This window comes from Miniopterus natalensis, chromosome 2 (genome assembly GCF_054644295.1).
Source record: "Miniopterus natalensis isolate mMinNat1 chromosome 2, mMinNat1.hap1, whole genome shotgun sequence".
Classification (NCBI taxonomy): Eukaryota; Metazoa; Chordata; class Mammalia; order Chiroptera; family Miniopteridae; genus Miniopterus; species Miniopterus natalensis.
Window position 1 is genome coordinate 167,841,794 of NC_142082.1, and position 15,392 is coordinate 167,857,185.

Below are 15,392 nucleotides of genomic sequence, written 5' to 3' on the forward strand. Positions count from 1 at the left end.
CAACTGAGTGGATGTGGTACCTGGAAGGGATAGGAGGAGCAGTTTGGCGGGAAGTTCAACTTAGTATACGCTGCATGAGGAGCTTGTTGCAATGTTAAAGGCAACAGGTGAACAAAGTCTCCCTATCTGCTTTGGTGGGACGGATCCCCGCGCCTGGTACTTGGGCCAGAGAGCCTGCCGTCCTGCCTTGATAGACTTTGCATTCTCGAAGTTGCTAGAGGCAGGCAGATGGGGTGGAGCGCCTCGCAGGTCTGGGCGTCAGGGCTGTGCGACTGACCAACCACCGCCTTTCCTAGGACTCCCGAGGGACTGCCGCGAGCCGGACCCGCAGATGGCTGTGGGCTGAAGCGGCGCGATTGGCTGGAGCTGCTGGCGCTGGGGCCCTTGGGCGGGCCCGGCCTTCAGAAACTGTCCAGAGATCCGCTGGGAGGCTCTAAAAAAAAAAAAAAGCAAAAAAAAAAAAAAGCTTAACTCAAACTGTTGGAGTTGCCCCTCAAGAGGGCTGACGCGTATTTCCATAACGCCCTGTCGCTTAATTAGACAGATAGATAAGCCAGCTATAGTTATATTTGTCGGGGAACGAGACTCACAACCACTCCTTCCCGGAGTCGGGATGAGAGGAGAGCTTTGATTGGCAAATTTGCTTGTGTTTCCCTCTGGACTGGCGCCTGTCCCAGGCGTGGATTGGGCCGCTAGATTGTCAATCTTATCGGGGAGGCGTGGCCAGCACTAATAAAGACTGGGAACCGCACAGCAGTTGCAGCAAGTTCCACCGCAGCTAGAGCTCCGGGTGGTCAACTAGACGTGGAACTCGGCAGTTCCGTCGACTTCAGCCGCAGCGTTCCTCTAGTGGGGTGTCTCGCCGCAGCCTCCGGAGAGGAGACCGACCCTAACTCTCAGAGAAATGTGAGTTGATTCTGATGTGGGGGTCTCGATCCTCCTTGCCAACCCCTCACCCCCAGCGCCAGACTCTGCGGGACGGAAAATGGCGCATTGCAGCAGCTGCAGCGACGCGGGGAACCACCACCGCGCGCAGCCCCCAGACCTGATCACCCCCAGGGAGGAGGGCTGCACCCCACTCCTGCACCAGCCACAGCCAGCACCCCACTGCGGGGCAGGGGCTCAGGGGTCCCACATTCATTGCACCCTCTCCTCGCCTGAGGGGCGCCTCGTTCAGGAGCCCGGGAGAGGGCGAAGGTGGGGCATGGAGTTATCGGGTAGGGGTCTGAATGAGTCTGTACTTACGGCCTCTGGAAAGACAGTCATGGGTGCACCTGCCTGGTAGTAACTTGGGTTGCGCTGCAATCTCTGGATTTGTGTATGTTCCAACTGTTACGTGTTACCTCCCTCCCATCTTGGCAGTGAGCAAAGTTCCAGAAACTTATCTGCCAGTTTTGGGGAGCCAAGTGAGCAGCTCAGAAAAACTCAGGGGGCAGTGCCATGTGATTCCAAGCAGCCATTCATCCCAGGCCACCCTGAGGTGTTTTCCTGTCATTGAGCCTTGGCCAAGTATTTGAAAGAGAAATAGAGCTGGGGATCCCCGACACATTAAATTCGGTCTCTGATCATCTTCAACATCACCCCATCCTAATATCCTGAGAGGAAAGGATGGCCAGACAAATGAAGTCCTTCCCTGTCAAGACCACAATATGTTTGATAGAGATTTTTCTTTCTTCTTGTTGCCTGGAGGCCTGGCCTGGTCCTAGATATATTTGTATTGTTTCTCTTAGTGACAAAAAAGGGAAAATGTTTAATTATGATACATAAAGATTATAACTGTTCTGTATATTTTACTGCTCAGTATTCCCAACTCCCAACAAATAGTAAGTGGAATGGTCCTTTCAAGTGCTGTATAACCATTTCACTTTTTCTCTGTTTGATTTCTGCAGTTTTAACTATATGACATTCTATGCATTTTGGTCAAGTCCTAGGATTCCACTTGTTTTCATTTTGGGTAAGGAGGATCCTTCTCAGCTGACTGGTTCCCAGCAGCACCCATGTGGGATGAACTGAAGGAGATGGAGAAAGTGTGGTGACTAGCAGGGCATCACGAGGTCTCTGACCTTAATCTTGTCATTGGTGCCATCATCTTGGACTGCTTCCAAGACCAAACAGTGGCTTCTACCTACTCATTGAATTTTCCATCTTCAGTCAGAGAACTAGATTGCTTAGTTCAGTAGTAGCACAGGAGCCTTGTGGCTTCCATGGTTTTTGCCACCTTTGTGCCTTAGAAATGAAAAAATGATTCCTTAAATGGGGATAAGTCAGATGTAATCTGCTAGTATCTCCTCTCTCAGGAGTTATTCTCTATCTTTTTATTTTTTTATTATTTTTTTCTCTATCTTTTTAGACTGAAAGAAATTCACTTAGGGAGGAGGAACTTCTGGGTATTAATTCTGTTGTGAGTAGTCATTTCCTCTGTGGTGACTTTGTGATGGTTTAATCCCTAGATCATTTATTCTTTAGACTGTTCGTATGAGGTTTGTTTTGTGAGATTCGGCTTCTGTTTGAGGAGTTCTTATTGTAATTTCTATGCTCCATTAAGTTTGAGAGATCTCCCTCCTGTTGGTGGGTTCTTCCTTGGGAGAGAAAAATCTTATGCCTTAGATTAGACCTCTGGGAATACTTTAGAAGGTGAATTTAGCCTCCATGTGTTGGGACATAAAAAGTTTATCTTGAACACCTCATGTTAGGTTAGTCCCTTTTAAGGATAAGGGAAAGAGAACAATCACTGTGCATAGTAGTGTAAACCAAGATTCTCTTTGGGACATAAAGAACTAGGGTAGTCTCCTGAGACTTGTTGCTAAATCTAGAAAAGGGACAGAATGTTTACAGTGCATGTACATGGAGGCCCATTTCTCTTAATTATGCCTCCTGTCTATGTTCTTGGAACAGTTTCATAATTAACATAATTGTTTTAGGCCCCAGCTCTAAGTGAAACCCCCATCCTCTCTGCGGAAGACAAAACAAGCAAACTGGCCTGACTCATTCCACCTGCAGAGGCTATGCCTTGGCGATTCTCCAAGTTGTCCTTACAGCAGCCCCAATGAACTAATTATTGTATGAAGCACAGCCAGTAAGTGGATCCCTTTAAGCAGAGTCTGTCAGCTTGCTCTTTCTTTTTAGATTTAGGCTTTGCAGAAACAGAGCTGTTTGTCCATAGGCTTGTCCCGAGGGTTTAGTCTTTTGTACAAATTTCTGCTAACCTGGATTGGAGGTTTCCAGTTTTGACTTCATGTGAAAGGCTTTTGAGAGTCAGGGAAATGCCATTCAGGCCAAAGCTGGAACATTAGTCCTTGTAACCATTGTGTCAGAGGATGTGTTTGAGTTTAGGTCAGAGGGTGGCCCAAATAAGATCTCTTGATGCCACCCCGATGTCCCTGAGCCCCACTAAATGTTGTTACAGGATCTTTTATCTTTTGCTTCTTGTCACTGTGCTGCATCTCCCTACTTGGTATTGCCAAAAACCTAGAACCTGTTCTAAATGCATATAGTAACCTAACTGCCGTGAATTTGATGGTGTGGGGTGAGAATCCACGTGATTCCTTTCTTTTTTTTAAAAAAATATATATCTTTATTGATTTCAGAGAGAGGAAGAGAGAGATAGAAACATCAATGATGAGAGAGTCATTGATTGAGCCTGCAACCCGGGCATATGTCCTGACTGGGAATCGAACCCTGATCTCCTGGATCCCAGGTCGACGCTCAACCGCTGAGCCACGCTCGGCCGGGCTCCTTTCTTGTTTTGGGTACTTTGTGTACTCTCTCCACTTCTCTCCACAGGTCTGATCCAGCTCAGCCACCCACTGAAGGGGCAGAAGGGACTGCCCCAGGTGGGGGTCCCCCTGGCCCTCCTCCTAATACGACCAGTAACAGACGACTACAGCAAACCCAGGCACAAGTAGAGGAGGTAGGTGGAGAGTTTTTTCCTTAGAGTTTCTAAATCACAGAAGTTTAGAAACTTTTCATTTTTATAGAGGGATAGCTAAAGGCTTTGGGAGGCAAGGCACCTGTTAGAGTTACACAGGGCAAACCTGTGATCCCCGATCATTGTTCTTTCTCCCATCTCTGGGGAGTTTAGCGGCTTTGTTTCTGTGCCCCCCTCAGGTGGTGGACATCATGCGTGTAAATGTGGACAAGGTCTTGAAGAGGGACGAGATACTGTCAGAGCTGGATGACCGAGCTGACGCCTTGCAGGTGGGAGCATCACAGTTTGAGAGCAGTGCTGCCAAGCTAAAGAGGAAGTATTGGTGGAAAAACTGCAAGGTGAATTTTCTTGTCCTTTCCCCCTTCTTTTTCCTGGGCCACAACTCACAGAAGGCAAGAAAACGCTCAGGTTTTACATTCCTTCCCTTTAGTGGTACAGGATCTTTGCCCTGCAGAACTCTTGGGAGGAAGTCTTGAAAGCCTCCTTGAGGGCCATTACCCTGAATTGGCCACCAGGGTAGGCTAGAGTATTTACACCCACTAACTTGAGCCGGTGATACTCTGAGGTGTCTGGAAATGGTTAGTCAAGCTGCTTTTGCCAACACGAACCCTGGAAAAATTCTCACCTGGCCCTTCCTCAGACACATACAACATTGACACAATGACTGGGGTAGATATGTGTATTTAAATACGTGCAGCTTTTAGGAATGACCTAAACACTTCACAATGAAAAATGAACCAATTGACTAAAGAGCCATTGCACTTTTTTCAAAGCAACAGGACCTAAGGAAAAAGGAGCAAGCTGCTCTGTTTCTGAGGAGCTTCAGCTGTGGTGCAGGGGTTATTGTCTGATGGGGAGCATGGGGGTTGGGCCCTCCCAAGAGGCCTGCAGATCTGGGTGATGTGTGGTTTCGGAAGTTCTCTTCCTGGCTCTTCCTTTCCCAAGTCTAAGGACCCATTTTTTGTCAATGTTTCCTCAGATGATGATCATGCTGGGAGCTATCTGTGCCATCATCGTGGTAGTTATTGTAAGTAAGTATCGCTGAGGTTACTGGTGGGGTGAAGAGGTGGGAAGGTCCTGGAATCTTCTCCCGGCCCTGCCTGCCTGCCTGCCTGCCTGGGGAGTGGGGCTGTTCTGACTGAGGTATGGAGATCACTGCTGTGGGATCATCACTTGGTTCAGGAGGGAGGAAGGGCAAAGACAAAGGACTTCCTTGATGGACAAGGCTTCCCTCTGCAAGATATTGTGGGAAGATGGTCCCTCCTGTTTTGAGAAGGTGGGGCTATGCTGTTTGTCACTGTCTTGGGTCAGAGGGAGACATGGGGATGGGACACCTACAACTGAAAGACCTGAATGTCTAGTAACTTGATGTAATTTGTCCTCTTGTTTTCTCCTGTCTCTCCCTCTTTTCTATCTGGGACTTCCTGATTCCTGTGTCCAGTCTACTTTTTTACTTGAGAATGTGCCACCCCTTCCCTGTGCTCCATTGCCATCCAAACTCATGTTCCTCTCCTTGTTTGCTCTCTCAACAGACTTCCCTATCTATCTTCCTCCATCCCAGCCCAGGCTTCTCCATCACCCATTCCTCCTTTTCTGTTGCTTTCATTTGCACTATGTCCCTCCACACTAGAAATGCTGCTCGTGGTGCAGTCTTGAAATAATTACCTGAAGAGCAACAGCTGGCACCTCCTGCCTACCTTCTTCTTATATACTCGCAAATTCCTCCAAAGCTGAAAAGAGATGGAGGCCAAGGGAAGGGGATGGGGTGTACCTGTAGTGACATGTCCAAGAAAGTTCCAAAATTGGGGGAGGAGAAGGATATCAGTGCCCATGGTGCCTCCAGGAAAAGCCAGGCCACTGGCAGGAGGAAGCCATGAACCATGAACACCTGTGACAAGGGTGGCTCACTCGGGGCTGCCCTGGTCACTTGGAGCTCTTCTCCTATGCCAGGCCTGAAGAGGATCCTGGGTGGGCACAAAGTCCAACTTGGTCTTGGTACAATACCCTCTTAGATAGTAAAACCTGTTTTTTGCAGTTATTTCTAATCTGTTAGTCCAAGATTTTTCTACGTCTTCAGGGGTCTTACAGCCTTTTACTTTGTTCTCCAGAGACCTGGAGAACACATATTAATTGTGAAAATACCAGAACTCTCATTGCCACCCTAGAAGCAGCCCCACAAGTTCATAACTAGAAGGGGCTGTCTCTTGTCCCTATTTCCTGCAGCATTCTGTACTATTCATGAGAGCCCCAAATAATTTCATATAGCTAAAGTTTGGGATTCTCGGTTAGGTTTAATTATTGACATCGATAAAGAGAGGATGCCTACTAGTTAGAGAGAGAAAGTGGATAAAGCTAATTTGAAAATAAGCTCAGAGGAAGCCACTTCTAGCCCTCTTAAGGAGGGTCTTGTTCCTCCCTTCCTGTTGATGAAGGACAGTGGGAGTCCTTGGACTTTCAGGGGCTTCCTGCACGCCACCCCCCGTGCATTTGCCAAAGACAGGGATGAGGCAAGATATCCTTCCTGAGACCTGGCCGATTCTGAGTGTTTAGAGAAGCCCAATTTACCCTCCAACTCAGTGTTGGGGTGGGAGGCGGGACAGCCTGTGCTGTCATGGGGCCCCCTCGTCTAGAGCCACCTCTGCTCTTCCTGCACTGCAGTCCCTTTCTAGCCAGGCACCCACCCGAACTCCACTTTGCCTCCTTTCCTTTATCCTCTACGTGGTTTGTGGGTGCAGACAGTGGGATCTCAGGGTGGGAGCTACTCAGCCTGTCTTGGGGGCTTCTGGTGGGCTTCAGGATAGGGTATCGAGTGAGATAGACCCGAGGGGGGGGCAGGCAGGCTGGGAACAGAAGGGGAAGCACCTGTGTTCCTGCATGCCTTCTGTTCTCTGGTCCACTAGCAGGAAGAGGCTGAGGCCGGGCTAGGCTAGGCCTGGATGCTCACTTTCCATGCAGCAGCATTTCATTGCGTAAAACCATCTTTCCTGTCCCTTTGCCCCTGTTTCCCACATGCCCTTCGTCCTGCCCCACGGTGGGACTGAAGAGCTGGAAGAAAGCAGTCAGTGTGCCCTCCCAACGATTCCCCTCGAAGGTCTCCAATCTCCTCTGGGCTCCTCCTTGCCTAATGCAGGGGGTCACCGCTGGAGAAGAACTACCACTGTCCTCGATGTGTCCCAAGCCTGGAGCAAATTCGCCCTTTTAGCCCACCCATCCGTGTCACAGGAATTATTTCCTGGGTTTCTGTCCCTTTGAGGCTTATCAGGTATAACTGGCTTTGTTCTTTTGGAGATGTCTGCCCTTCTACTTTCTTTCTCATCCCACCGTGTACTGTCTTTTGTGTCTTTGCTGTCCCCCTTCCCTCCTACCACCCATGTGCATGAACAAATATGCAACTAAACCCTGGGACTGTGCAGTCAAATGAAGCCGAGCTTCCCACATCCCCTTCAGTTTGCCATGAGATGATGTGGGTTTTCCACTGTGTGTCTGACATCACCTCTTTGTCTTTTTTCCTAACCTCAATCTCATACTTATGTAGAATAATAACAGTTGTACTTCACCAAAGGCATGTGGCATATTTACCAATCTCATGTATTCTGAACAAAGGCAAAAAATACAAATTCCTAACTACACTGACTTGGTTGTTGTTTGGGTTGCAGTAACTGAGGAGAGATGGGGAGGAGGGGAGTGTTGTTTCTTTCTTATAGTCTGATGTTGCTTTAGGCCGGAAGGGCTGGCTTATGTGTGTTGGATGGTCTTCTGGAGATTAAAGATCTGTGTGTCGGGAAAGGAAGTGGTCTCCGCTCTCAGCATTCATGCCTGAAGCAGCCCAACTTTCACAGGTGCTAGTGAGAGGAAGTGACAACAGGAAGTTGATTGGGGATCTCACACTGACAACTGCAGGTTTTCTCAGACATCTCCTATCTACCTCCTTCCCTTGTGCCGAGTTCCACTGTACTGACTGGCAGATTTTAGAAATGAATAAAAAATCTCTCCCTTGCAGCTGAGTAGTTTGAGGAGGAGGAGTAGTCAGGAGTTTGCAGGTATCCCGACATACCTGCAACTGTCTGAAGAAGCAGAACCTTAATTCCACCTTCAGGTTACACAGAGCAACTGAGATGGACCCCTAGGTCTGCCTTCCAGGGCCTTGGTTTCATATCTTGAACACTTTGCAGCTAGGCTTGGGGACACAGCTCAGTTGGGTCCAGCATAGGGAAAGACAGGAAAGTGGAAAAGCTTTGCCTCCAAGGACACAAAAGGCTTTTATTTGGACAGAGTTCAATATTTGTGTGTGGTGGCCCAACCTCCACCCCTTTGTCCCGCTGTCCCTCCCCCCTCCCTCCACCCCTCCCTCCCTCCTTCCTTTTAAACTTTATTGTTGAAACCTGCCCCTTTCTTATTTTCTTTTCCTACCACCACACCTCAAATCTGGCTCTTTTTTTAACCTCTGCCCAGACATTCTGCCTTCTTGCTGCCCTCTCACCTCTTCACATTTTCTGTTTGGCCCAGGGACACAATGAAGGAAGGCAGAGTCCTGTACATATTCAGAGCCAGAGCCCCAGTGATCTGTGCTTTCTTCATCCTTTTATTGGGGTCCTTTTGAGCTCTGGGCCTTAGCTTAGAGTCCTTCTGGGAGAACATGACTATGCTTTCTTTTTACTCTGAGGCAGGCGAGTGTCTACCCAGAGGGCCTCGGAGTCTTGGTAGACCTTGGGTGAGGTAGCTAGGAGAGAACAGGAAGGAGTGAGGTTAGTTTCAGCTGGGATAACCCCCAAAGCTGGGGGCTATGGTGGGGGCTTGGCTGGAACTTTCAATGCTTGGGCTTCATCCCTGGTCTGGGTGGGAGGTGGTGTGGGGAGGTGGGTAGCGGAGGCTGGTCTGTGAGTGAGGTGGGCCGGGGCAGAGCTGAGGGCAGTGGGCTCTTACCTCGCCATCTCTGAAGCCCCAGGTACAGCACTGCAAGAAGAAAAAGGCTGCTGACAAAAAGGACTCCAAAGGCCATAGTTCGCTGCTCTGTAGGTGAGAAGGGGGTTATCATGAATCAGTGGGCAGGAACCAGCTCTGAGCCTGTGCAGCAGGAGGACAAGGGAGTGTGTCTGAGTGTGCGTGTGAGTCCCTGGATGGGGGGCTCATATCAAGAATTCTGCTCTCATCCAGGAACTGCGCACACAGTAGCATTTGTACTTGCTCAAGGTTGTTGGATGCTTGTGTGTTACTCCACACACAAGTCTTTACCTTTTCCCACCTCAGGACAACATTTTTTTTATTGCTTTGCAAGAGAAATCTAGATTAGATAGTTGTTGACAGTTACACTACAATTTTATAAATAGCTTGAGAGCGATGTGAGCCAAAACAAAACCCCAGCCTCAAATAATAACGCCCAGTGCTCCGGGATATTTGCATTCTAGGTACTGATTCTGTCCTGTTTAAAACCTTTTAATAACATTCTGTGGCTTCAGGATGAAATTCCAGCTTGAAGGCCCATTGGTATCAGCCCAGTAATAGCAATGGAGGGTTTAAGGCTGTAGCGTAATCAGGCTGCCGCTTTTTCACATTTTACCCTTTACCAGGTAGGTGACGTTGGGCAAATTACTTAACATCTGTAAGTGCCAGTTCACTCATCAATGGGAGTCATGATAATATATCTAAGTGCTTATCATAGTGCTCGATTCATGTAAATGCTCAGAAATGTAATTACATCTCAAGCTTTAGGCCAGTCCCCTCTTTTCCCACACCCCCTTGGTTCTAGCTGTGCAGTTCCCCAAGTCCTCTCTAGGCTGCTTTATATTTGGCCTTCAAACATGCTGTTTCCTTTCCCCTTGAGCTAGCTAACTTGGTTTGCATGCCCTCCCCCTGTCTTCCCAGGCCATCTTCCCTGCTTGCCTAGGCGGTCCCTCCAATTGGACTAAGCTCCTCAAGCGCAGGATCAGGAGTTATTCAACCTTCATCTCCAGCACACTGCCGCCTGGTGCCCTGGCACCTGGGGTGTCCCAAAGTCTCCGGATGTATGGAGGCTGCTACCTTGGGAAAGAAGCTGGGACTATGAACATAGCATGGTGGGAAGCAGAGCAAAACCAAAGATGAGCTGGGGGTAGGAGAGCCATGAGCCCAGAATAGAGGTGGGGAGAGGAGGGTACCCCAGTACCTGGTGGGGCAGCCCAGGCCCTGGTCTCAATAGGCTCATCCAGGGAGATGTGGGTGACCTGGCAAGTGTAAGTGGCACCTGCAGAGCCAGGTTCTGCCGTCAGGGAGGAGGAGATGCTATAGGTGCCCTCTGAGCTTTGCCGGAGGCTGGAGAAGGAGGCATCTGGGACTGGGACTGGGACTCCACCCAGCTCCTCTCGGGTCCACGTCACAGTCACATCCAGAGGATAATAGCCAGCGATGTTGCAGATGAGGGTGGGTGGCAGAGCTTCACTTGCCAAGCCCAGTCGTACTTTCGGGGAAGCTGGAAGAAAGAATAAGATTCCAGAGGGACCAATGGGACAGGGGAGGAGCCTGAAGCCTTCTTTTCTTGCTGAGAGTGACATAGGTTGTGGAGGCTGAAGTTTCATCGTCAGTGGAGTGCCAAGGGGCAGATAGGGAGTCCACCCTGGCTGCAGGCCATAAAGGGGCACATCTTCCACAGGTAATTGAAAAACAATAGTAAAACCAGCTAAAGGTTGGCTTATTATTACTATAAGCCAGTGGTTTAAAAGGGTATCAGTGATGAAATTCTCTCGATCAGGACCACTGCCACTGCCCCTCCTCGGTTTGCTGCTGCTCCTTTAGGATGTGTGATTGGAGGCAGCTAACCAGGGCAGGTCAGCCAGATCCTGGGCTGGGAAGTTTCTTGATGGACTTTTCCTGCAGTGTGACAGGAAACAATCTGATGCCATCTGCGCTTCTAGGGTGGAGATGGCATGTAGGTTTGGGGATGCAGTCTGCCTCTCAGGAAATGCCCTTGTGTTTGGATTCCATTCTGGAAAACACTCTCAAGAAGCATATCCCTTCCCCTCTCCCCCAGATAAGCCAGTTCTGGCCTCACCTTGGACATGGAGCTGGATGATTTGTTGAGCTTGGTACAGAGAGGTGGTGATCTGGCAAACGTAGGACCCCTCGTCCTTCAGGGTGAGGCTGGGTAGGTTGAGGGAGGCGTCCCCAGCCATGAGGTGCTGCTCAGGCTCCAGGGTAGCGCCCTGTCGCTTGGCCTGCCCCTGCCCTGTGGTCCAGCTGTACACCAGCTGGCCACTGCCTTTATGCTGCAGCCGCCACTCCACTCTGGTGAGGTCCAAGCCTGGTGCCATGGAGAAGCCACAGTGCAGGGAGGCAGAGGACCCCAGAAGGAAAGTCAGGGATGGGGTACTTGTTGTCATCTGGAACTCCACTGTGGTGAGAGAAAGGGATGATAGTGGACAGCTTCCCCTGGAGGCCAGCTGATCTCTGAGCTATGGGCATGTTGTGGGCATACATCTTCTCCTGCCTCCTTTCCTAGACAATGAGCCAGTTGAGCTCATTTCCCAAACTGATGGAACCAAAAAGAAATGGGGCCCCGGAAAGGCAGCCTGGCACATGTGGTAACCTTAACTATTTTGGAGTCCCTGGGTAATCTTTTGAAAGCTATGGACCTCTCACCAGGAAAATACACATGCAAAATTATGGATGACTGTCGACTTGCGGGTAAGAACCACTGGAGTAGCAGAAAACATTTTGGAACCCTGGTTCGTCCATGTGATAGCTCTGTGACCTTGAACAAGTCATTTAGTGTTGCCAAGCCCACCTGCTAAAGGTGAAGACTAAGTAAGAGTTTAAAAAGCACATAGTACGCCTGGCCAGAGTGTCTCAGTTGGTTGAGTGTCGTCCTGTGCATCAAAAGGTTGCTGGTTTGATTCTTGGTCAGGGCACATACCTGGGTTGCAGATTTGATCCCTGGTCAAGGCATGTACAGGAGGCAGCCGATCGATGTTTCTCTCTCTCCCTGAACATGTCCTCCGGTGAGGATTAAAAATAATAATAAAATAAAAACAGTATTAGTATTTGTGTTAGACGTGCTGAACTTAAATCTAATGAGGAAAACAATCAGATAAACCCAAATGGTGGGATATGCTCTTCAAAAATGTCAGGGCTACGAAAGACTATTTTGGAGTAGAGGAGCCTAAAGGCACAAGACAACTAAATGCAATGCACGATCCTTGTTTGAGTCCTGGACTTTACAAAAACCAGGACGCTATAAAGAACATTATTGGGGTAATTGGAAAAGTTTGAATTTGGACTTTACACTTGACAGTATTACTGTATCAATTTAAAAGTATCAATACTTAAGTATGATGCTCAGTGGTGTAGCAAGCGGTTGGTAGGTCGGAGGGGGATGGGAAAGGACTGCCCTGGCAAATATGTGCTTAAATTCTTGACACATTGTACTCCCTTGTCTGCCCCACGGTAGACCACTCCCCACCTTGGTTTGCTGAGGTGATGGTTCTGTGATTATGAAAGAGAATATTCCTGTCTTTGGTAATAAACCAAATGCTATAAACCACATGCTATACATGGCAGCATTTGGGGGTGAAGTGTTGGGATTTCTGCACCTTCCAGTTAGTTCAGGGGATGTCTATCTATCTGTAGAATGTGGCCAAATGTTAGCAATTGGTGGATCCAGGTGCATGATAAACAGGTGTTCATTATATTATTCTTTCACCTTTTGTAGGTTTAAATGATCCCAAAATAAAAAGGGAATATCTAGCTATACCAGGACTATGGTTTAACTGGACAGACATGAGGACCCCTCTTTTCTGATGCAGCAGGATAAATGTAGGTTGGACCACAGAAAAGCTGAGTGTTCTGGGGCTTTCTAAGGATAGTTGGGCAGCTCCCTAGTCTTTTTTTTTTTTTTTTTAATATATCTTTATTGATTTCAGAGAGAGGAAGAGAGAGAGAGAGAAACATCAATAAGGAGAGAGTCCTTGATCAGCTGCAGCCCGCAACCCGGGCATGTGCCCTGACCGGGAATCGAACCCTGATCTGGATCCTAAGGTCGATGCTCAACCGCTGAGCCACGCCCAGCTGGGCAGCTCCCTAATCTTTTGGACTTGGTTGTCTCTTTTTGGAGGTAAAATACTAGATTCAGTGAACTCTGGGGCAAGCTATCATCATGCTCTCAATCTCCTGTGCCCCCTGGGATGTGCTCAGTTGGAGAGGGCAAGAACCAGGTTTTACTAATAAGGAATAATGAATAAATACTAAATCCCTGTTCTCTGCTCTAGTCAAACACCAGACCAGGCTGGCTGTTCACTGGGAGAAACGGGTGCTTGGCCCAGTCAGACTGCTACATACAGCAAACATGAAGGGAGCGTCACATGTCTTATTTCCTCAGGCAACACAGTGAGGAGAAAATTATCCCTGTTTTGAGTCTTTTGAAAGAAAGGACCAAGGTTGAGGGGATACCCTGAGATGACTGTAAAAAAACCAAAACTTTCTACTTTTCATTTTCTCACCTGCAGTCAGCACAGTCCCCTGGGGGCTCAGGGGTAGGTTCAGCGTGGGGTGCAAGACAGCTTTGTTCTCAGCGTCCCCGAGAGTCTTCATCACTAAGGAGACACTGGGTCCCCCTCCAGATAGCTGCATGTTGGTGATGAACCAAGCTGCTGTCTGAACAGCGGCCTCTTGTCTGGCCTGGAGAAAATAGCGGGAGATCTCACAGGTCACCTCCTTCTCACTGCAGTCAGCATGGAGCAGGGCCTCTGCATGGGGAATCTGTACCAGATCCACTGGGGGAGATGGGCGGATTGAGATCATGGGAAGCGGATGTAGGTGGGTGTACTGGGACCTGGGCTGTCCCAGTGGAGGGAGCCCAGAAGGACTGGGGCACAGGGTGGAGGCTCTTACCTGAAGCCTCAAAGGTAACAGGTGGGTTGTCTTTGGCCACTGAGCTCATTTGGAAATTGGCGAAGCCTTCCAGGGAGCCATCGTCCAGCACTGGCACCTGCCTCAGCACCAGCAAGGCCTTCACCATGTTCTTATTGCTGGCAAAACCTCCACGGTGCTTGCCTTCCTCCACCAAGAAGCAGTCCAAGACCACATCCACTGCCCGCCACTGCCTTTCTGCTGCAGGGAAAAGATTGGGATGAAGCTGCACCCTTCTGCCCAGAAAGTTATTTCTGTACTCACTACCTGCCCCAACTATGGAGCCATCAAGGGTAAAAATTGTCTTCCAGGGTCCTAGCTATCTCTGTGTCCGGATCTTCTCTTGTCATTCTCCCAAACCAGCTTTCTGGGAAGCACCTGCCTTGCCAGGAACATACTTCTGTGTGAATTATTTAAAGTCCTGGATTTGCCTTGCTCAGACAGGTTTATGCTTTTACTTTTATTTCCAACCATCGAATGAGAAACTATGTTCAAGCAAAGGAATTCTCAGCAAAAGCAAATAAAAGCAAAATTGCCATTGAGGGGGAAGACGAGACACCTGTGCCCCCGGGGGTGTTGGCAGCCATCTTCTCAATTTCCCGCCGGTCGGCTCTGCCCTCTGCCGTAAAGTGGCCTTCCCCTCTCCCACCTCCGGGGTCACTTTTCAAGTGATTTCCTAGCTGGGGGACCCCTTCCTCCCCGAAGGTGTCCTCTCTCCCGTAGGACAGTGGCTCCCGCCACCCTCACTGTGAAGGCCCCTTTTTCACTTGGCCTTTTCGTCACCCTTCCCAGCCTCTCTCCCCAACACAGCTGGTTCCTTTGTCAGCCACTGAGCCTTTCTCCAGTTGGGCTTAGAATTGACAGGCTCCTTTCCGCGCTTCTGTAATCCGGGAGGGTGGCTCTCTGGTGCTTCCCTAGCCCAACACCTCCCTCCAGCCTGCTCCCCACTCACCAGCGTCCGCAGCTCCGGACAGAACCAAGCAGAGCAGCAGGCACCACTCTGCGCCCATGGGGGCTGCTCTCAGGCCCCCCGCTGCCCTTCTCCACAGCCTCCCTGTGGAGAAGACAGGGGTCTCTCCAAACACCCCTTTGTGGCCGACAACCTGTCCGTTTCTCTTCTGTCCTACTTCTCTTATTTTCACTTTCACTTTGAGGACGCCCCACTGCGGCTCCCTTTGCCTCTAGGTGAAGCCATTTCTTGCTGGTGCCAGAGTCCTGTTCACGGTTGTCCTTTCAAATACCTCCCCCCAGTAATCCCCTGGGGATTTCAACACCTGACTTCACTGCGTGCACCCTTTTGCTCCCCACTATCCCCAAGAAAGTGGAGATGTAGGGAAAAGGGGGAAGGGGGAGGAAGGGAGAGAGAGAAGCTAGAAGCAGGAACCCCGATAGTCTGGGAACCTTTTCTCACTTTCTGTTGGTGCCACTCCTCTCCCCGCTTCCCCACTGGGCAGGCCCCAACACGAGTCTGCAAAGGGGAAAGCTCTTCCCCCAGATCCCTGATAGATGCTGGGAGTGGCCTGCGTGGGAGAAAGCTCCTCCCTCAGATCCCTGATAGTAGGTGAGGCTAGGACTGGCCTGCTTTGTG

At 49.5% G+C, this 15,392-nt stretch overlaps 2 protein-coding genes across 3 annotated transcripts in view; one reads left to right on the plus strand and one right to left on the minus strand.

Annotated features, from left to right (window-relative positions):
• The first annotated feature begins 482 nt into the window (after nucleotides 1–482).
• VAMP1 (vesicle associated membrane protein 1) overlaps nucleotides 483–15,392 on the plus strand; it is a 44,907-nt gene continuing 29,997 nt past the window's right edge. The window contains exons 1-4 of one of the 2 annotated variants that reach the window (XM_087814828.1): nucleotides 483–906; nucleotides 3,784–3,910; nucleotides 4,108–4,266; nucleotides 4,908–4,959. In XM_087814828.1, the coding sequence (XP_087670954.1) occupies nucleotides 905–906; nucleotides 3,784–3,910; nucleotides 4,108–4,266; nucleotides 4,908–4,959 (340 nt within the window). In that variant the 5' untranslated portion in view covers nucleotides 483–904. The remainder of the gene's footprint in view (nucleotides 907–3,783; nucleotides 3,911–4,107; nucleotides 4,267–4,907; nucleotides 4,960–15,392) is intronic. The other variant, XM_016221782.2, reaches the window with a different exon arrangement.
• Nucleotides 8,333–15,249, minus strand: TAPBPL (TAP binding protein like). The gene is made up of 7 exons (XM_016221777.2): nucleotides 14,757–15,249; nucleotides 13,787–14,005; nucleotides 13,396–13,668; nucleotides 10,953–11,291; nucleotides 10,071–10,373; nucleotides 8,852–8,938; nucleotides 8,333–8,648 (listed from the first exon to the last, which is right to left on the minus strand). The coding sequence occupies exons 1-7, from the start codon at nucleotides 14,812–14,814 to the stop codon at nucleotides 8,569–8,571; spliced, it is 1,359 nt and encodes a 452-aa protein (XP_016077263.2). The 5' UTR covers nucleotides 14,815–15,249; the 3' UTR covers nucleotides 8,333–8,568.

Excerpts from the sequence above, each read along its gene's own strand:
- TAPBPL (XM_016221777.2), bottom strand. The coding sequence starts at position 14,814 with ATGGGCGCAGAGTGGTGCCTGCTGCTCTGCTTGGTTCTGTCCGGAGCT. Across the intron at positions 13,669-13,786 it reads TGTTACCTTTGAGGCTTCAG|TGGATCTGGTACAGATTCCC; the intron begins GTAAGAGCCTCC and ends CATCTCCCCCAG. Across the intron at positions 8,939-10,070 it reads GGCCTGGGCTGCCCCACCAG|AGCAGCGAACTATGGCCTTT; the intron begins GTACTGGGGTAC and ends TCTCACCTACAG.